Source organism: Anguilla rostrata, chromosome 8 (genome assembly GCF_018555375.3).
Source record: "Anguilla rostrata isolate EN2019 chromosome 8, ASM1855537v3, whole genome shotgun sequence".
In the NCBI taxonomy this organism is placed as follows: domain Eukaryota; kingdom Metazoa; phylum Chordata; class Actinopteri; order Anguilliformes; family Anguillidae; genus Anguilla; species Anguilla rostrata.
In genome coordinates this window covers 14,677,552-14,683,420 of record NC_057940.1, presented here as the reverse complement: position 1 = coordinate 14,683,420, position 5,869 = coordinate 14,677,552, and the positions used below count along the sequence as shown (strand labels likewise).

The 5,869-nt window shown below is 40.2% G+C and overlaps 1 protein-coding gene across 2 annotated transcripts; it reads left to right on the top strand.

Moving 5' to 3' along the window:
• The first annotated feature begins 341 nt into the window (after positions 1-341).
• On the top strand, positions 342-4,278 carry LOC135260898 (lactose-binding lectin l-2-like). 2 transcript variants are annotated; one of them, XM_064346609.1, is made up of 6 exons: positions 342-484; positions 645-718; positions 1,312-1,427; positions 3,255-3,389; positions 3,614-3,746; positions 3,829-4,278. In XM_064346609.1, the coding sequence occupies exons 2-6, from the start codon at positions 658-660 to the stop codon at positions 3,945-3,947; spliced, it is 564 nt and encodes a 187-aa protein (XP_064202679.1). In that variant the 5' UTR covers positions 342-484; positions 645-657; the 3' UTR covers positions 3,948-4,278. The 2 variants fall into 2 exon arrangements, with proteins under 2 accessions (XP_064202679.1, XP_064202680.1); XM_064346610.1 differs by having other exon boundaries at positions 343-484; positions 3,614-3,737.
• Positions 4,279-5,869: the final 1,591 nt, after the last annotated feature.

Below are 5,869 nucleotides of genomic sequence, written 5' to 3'. Positions count from 1 at the left end.
TTACATGGTTGGGGTGAATAACATTTCAGTCGACTCAATACAGGGAATTAATTGAAATTCCAGTTAATTAAATGAACAATTACCACATAATATAAGCACCATATTTCATTTTATGAACTGAATTTATTTAATTCCCTGAATTCCTTAGAAACAGTTTTCAGAGATCACTTTGTTAAGATGAATTTGTAATTTAAATCCAGTACAATCTTGAATTCCATCTTTTGACACTTGAATGCAAATCAGCTCAGACTGCCTGTAACTCTCCTGACACCCTCAGGTCCTAAATTTTCTTATTTTATGAACAGCGGATCTGGCTGTGTGGCTGGTTTGAATAAGATGCATATCTGTAGTCACTGATGGTTTTTCCCCATTCATACCTAACCCCATCACCCCAGTCAGGCCCCCCACTCAAAATATATAAAGGGTCAGGATCGGCTCAGTCAGGACAAGAAGAATACGCATAATCTCAACGTGCTGTCATAAGGTAACAAAAAATTTATTCTTGGCTTATTTTGAAACAACATAAAACATCAGATGAGCTGTAAAAACAACCCATCTTATCATTGTTCTATTGACCTTGTGTCTCTTTATTGACCCTTGCATTGCATTATGGATGATGTGGATGTATCTATCTCTTCTGGTAGCTAAAGAGTCATCATGGGCTCCTTCACACTGCCTGCATTCCTCTTTCTTGCTGTTGTGTCCAGCATAACTTTAGGTGAGTTCTGACTTACATTCTCTCCAGGTGGGAGTGTTAGAGTCTAATATTGTCGCAATATATTTCACAAAAAACAAAAGTTCTTGGTCATAAAATATAAAACAACAAAGGGCTAGTACTCTAATACTCGTCTCTTTGACTGACTAAAATCAGTATCTGGCAGGAAATTGATTTTCTAGGTGTAAACCAGTTTCTAATTGACAGAGAGTGGTGAAACCTGACTTTCCACGAAACAAATGTTTTGAGTGCTTTCTGATTTACTGTTACAGGAATAATGTCAGTTCTTAGTCAGTGGTTCTGATGAACTTTTTGGACAGGACAGTTTGCTGACAAAGTTGACATTATTATATTACATTACTTATTATTTATTTAGCAGACCCTTTTATCCAAATAACGTACAAAAGTGCATAACATGGTCATTGACAACTACATTCATTGGACATTATAGCAGTTTTGCCAGGGCACACTGTGAAATAAACATGAGAAGACTCTTCAACAAGGCATTGATCCTTATCGTGGGTTTTAAGTCTGAGAGATGTGCCCAGCAAACAAGCCAGCAGACCAATTATGTTATATTGTGTGTGTGCTCTCAGTATGTCAAGGCTTTCAGAAAGGAATTTGTCAGGGTTCCTGCCCTGAAGGTTGGATTCAGCACGGAGGCCACTGCTACCAGCACGTTGCTGATAAGAAGACATGGCTTGATGCTGAGGTAACATCTTAAAGGAACAGTTCACTTTCTGCAGCGTTTAAAGATGCTGTTTCAGCTGTAGTGTGTGCTATATGTTGACCCAGACTGTTTTTTCTGTGCAAAGCATGGTATTTTTCATATGGACAAAAGTGTTTGAAGAGCTATCAGCTCATGGTGTGTCATTCGTGAGCGATTTGTTCTTCTTGAATAAATCTTTTTAGTGAACAAAAGGAACCTACTGACCTACATGTGGGGATTAGTTCCTTTGGTTAGCTCTGAGTAAGTTGCGAAATTGCAATTCGCTGAAGCTGCAGCTACTCCTAGATAACAGTTTTCACCGTTGGGCTCTGTAGTAGCCATTAACCAGTGACAGCATTGATCCGCGTGAGTGGGGTGTGCTCTCTGAGCCCCTCCTGTCGGTGCGAGTGAAAGCAAGCGTTGGTGGAACACATCCAGGTCTGGGAAGGAACTGGGTGAGCAATGAGTTCTGCACTCGCTGCAGTGCTGCCATTCTCTCCCCTCTACCCTCTCCCTAAAGTCTTCATATTGCAATGACGATCAATGTTTCAGTAAAATTAGCCTACAGCATCATTTCTACTCTTTGATTGCATGATTTAATGTAGCCTAAAAAACGTGAACAAGAGTATGTTTTAAGTATGCATTTTACAATGGATTCTGTACCATTAAAGCTACACATGCATTAGACATTGCCCTACGCTGATAAATATTGTGTTATTTTATTAAAATAGCTTCGACATTATATTGTTATAATGAACCCTTTGTTGATTGCAAATTATTTTGTAACTTGTGCAACCAGTTTGCGAGTATATCCTACATTAGTCAATTACGTGAAAACATGTCCAGAAACAAACGGCTGACAAATGAATAGAAAACCCTGAATAAATGAGCGGAGAAACAAATGCAGATGCTTCCATACAGGTGTGCTGCATGATACAATTAAGCACTTAACATCCTATCATGCTCTGTGGCATGTATAAAAATGCTGAGCAGGCCCAGTTGACCTTGATTTTGGATCAAGATGGCAAGAGGATAAGATCTAAGTTATTGACAAGTGGGTGAGTGCGGTAAACCAAGAGAACTGTATAGGCCTGAATGTTTTACCCCTACAGTGAGGGTGTCCGCTGCCTCTGTTATGCTGTGGGGATCCACTTGTCCCCTTAGTGGTAAGCGTCACTGCAAATCAATACAAAGTTATTGAGTGATCACCTTTATCCTATGGTGAAACATTTCTATCCTGATGGGAGTAGTCTCTTCCAGGATGAAAATGCCCCCATCCACAAGGCACAAGGGGTCACTTATTGGTTTGATAAATATAAAAATGATGTGAATCATTTGCTGTGGCCTTCACAGTCACCAGATCTCAACCCAATTGAACACCTATGGGGGATTTTGGGCTGACGTGTTAGACAGTGCTCTGCAGCACCATCATAAAAACACCAAATAAGGGAGTATCTTTCGGAAGAATGGTGTTCTGTCCCTCCAGAGTTCCAGAGACTTATAATTTATACGAAGGCGCAGTGAAGCTGTTCTGGCAGTGAGTCAGGGCTGGGGGTGGCTCACATGGTGAACAGACAAGAAAACTCCTTTTATTCTTCTAAAAACACCAAAACAATATAAATCTTTAAGAACAAAAGAATAGCTAATATGACAATGAAAACTTCAAATAAAAGGGAACAAAAAGTGGCAGACAGAAACCCACATCACTGTGCATCTCCCCAGCTATATATATATATATATGGCTGTCAAACCTGCATTAATCTCAAGCTCTTCATAAAATCATTTATTTTACCATTTACCAGGCATTTTTTCCCTCTCTCCCTCCCTCAGCTAAACTGTTTGAATCTTGGGGGAAACCTGGCCTCAGAGCACAGTGAAGACGACCATCAGTTTCTTAAAGATCTCCATAAGGGTCTTGACAGTTCAGACAGCCCATTCTGGATAGGACTGTCAGCTGTGCATGAGGTACTCTGGAAGGGGATTTGAATAATTTGTATAATTCTTCCTGTTTAGAACATGGTAAAGGCATATTGTTTTCTGTTGTAAATTGTCTTTAATAGTCTTTAGTCTGTGTTTGTGTGTGTTGCTAAATGTGATGTAGCAATCCACTGATACTTTACACGTGAGTGCATTTCTGAGACAAATACAAATTGTGTTAATGCATTGTGATTTGCCTCTGCCTTGTTCAGGGGAGATCATGGCTGTGGTCTGATGGTACAAGTGCAAGCGTTGAAGGGGACTTTTCAAGGTGGAATTCCGGAGAGCCCAACGACGCCGGGGGCAAAGAGGACTGTGTGCACGATAATTATGGAGGTTATGGAGGTAGGCATTCTCTTCTTCTCCCCATCACCACAGGAGACTGGTGGAAATGTACTGATTAATCTCACTCATTTTTTACCCATAGGCAAATACCACTGGAACGACGTTGTATGTGACGCAGAGTACGCATCCATCTGTGCCTTGCGACATCCAGTATGCGTCCAGCACGAGATACCACCTAGCGACCAACCATACGTGGAATAGAGATTTGAAATTTTTATGCCAATGGCCTAAGCTACTATGTGTGCGTACCTTCATGTAGCTTCTGTTTTGAAAATTACAGAAGTCTTGCATTTTCTTATTTCTGTCCACGTTGGCCCTCTTGTGGTGGGACATTGACACTCCAATGGTTATTAGTGTTGTTGTTCTTTATTTTCATTTTATCATGGTTTTGGGGGGCATTTTTTCATCTCCCCTAGAGCAGCTATATGATCATATCTGGATCTATTTGAATTATTGATGTGTACCAAGGCGAAGCAACCAACTGATGAGATGGCTTTGTTCCCTCTTTTAATAAAGTTCCCCAAGCATTGAATACTGTATGTTTTTTTTTTTTTTGGTATTAAAACATAAAATGCAGAAACCTTTTAAGTTCAGACTGACCAACACCGCCAGACAATAAAAGGGTGTGCTCCCATTGCAACTAACAGCTAATTGACACAGCTACATCTGTTCTTTAAATGTGATAATTATAAAGAAATGAGGTAAGATTTCACTTACAAATTTCTGAAATTCAAAACATACTCAAACTTGCCAAATGTGCCTGACTCAGAAAAACATGTAAATTCACCGGAGAAAAAGTACTCTATGAATTTTGTGACATAATGCTTAATGACATGCCAGTCATTATTATTGTCCTTTAAAAGTATCATTTAGGGCAGCTTGGTAGTGCAGTGGAAAGACCTCACAGAAAGAAGGTCCTGAGTTTGAATCTTGAATTTCTGTGTGGAGTTTGCATTGGTTTTTTGCATGGGTTTCCTCTGGGTACTCCGGTTTCCTACCACAGTCCCAAGACATGCAGGTAGATTAACTGGAGACTCTAAATAGGTATGGGACGTGTATCAACCACTTTAACCGCTAGTGTATTTACTTTGTATTTATCAGAGAGAACTGGACATCGTTACAGAAATGTATGTCCTGTAAAATAATAAACTGTCTAAATGTAAAAAACCAACTTCATACATATAGTTATATTATTACAGCCTTATTTACTATATCAACTTTAAGACAAGCAACACACTTGGAATTATCTCATCGCGACCCATTAAATCCAATGGCGCAGACGTCGCTTCATAATTTCAAACCGCTTTCCGAACGGCTATTTTGCGTCCTGCGACTTGGGTTACAACAGTGAATATGTACGGATTCCTAAACGTGCTGCTAGCGGCCACCTTTCCTCATATTGGGGAAGTTACGCCTTGGTGGGGGCATGCCCCATACCTATACAGCACTGAGAGTTTGGCACTTTTCAGGGTTCCCCACAGAAATAACCACAACAGCCACTGACACTCAGCCCTTAAAAACATTAAATTCTGTACATTCTCACCCCATTTCAACAGACAGAATCATAAACAACTTCACATGTCCACACAATAAAGCCCCAAACTAAGGGGATTTTGCGTTTTCTTCTTCTTCTTCTTCTTCTTCTTCTTATTTTTCCTGCCGCCTATCCCACTAACAACATGTCTCCCCATTGGACATTCTACCAACACCAGCCAAATCTTCACCTACACAACCCAATCAAAAACTCGCATACACACGCAAAATACCCATAACTTTTTACTCTGAAACATTTCCAGTTTTAACAGCTAGTCTGCTGTGGCCTAGTGGGCAAGGTTACAGTCTTGGGAACACTGAGTCCTAGGTTCAAGCCCAGCTAGGAACATGTTTATTCAACCTGCTTCTACCCTCACTAATAATAGTCTGCTACTTCTCAATTATTGCTTTTGCACCATATCTACCCGCCGTTCACTGAACGTATACACTGCATTATGACGTACCATCTGCACGTTCAGTTATTAACCGGCTACAATATTGCAAAGCCATATGGATTCAACGGGAGCTCTTCTGTGCTTACTGGTCTGTGTTCTTCTTCAAAACCACGGACAGGTTTGCTAATGATATTT

Bases quoted from the DNA above. Each gene is read 5' to 3' on its own strand.
- LOC135260898 (XM_064346609.1), top strand. From the start codon at position 658: ATGGGCTCCTTCACACTGCCTGCATTCCTCTTTCTTGCTGTTGTGTCC. The intron at 719-1,311 runs GTGAGTTCTGAC...GTGTGCTCTCAG, and splicing joins TGTGTCCAGCATAACTTTAG to TATGTCAAGGCTTTCAGAAA. The intron at 3,747-3,828 runs GTAGGCATTCTC...TTTTACCCATAG, and splicing joins TAATTATGGAGGTTATGGAG to GCAAATACCACTGGAACGAC.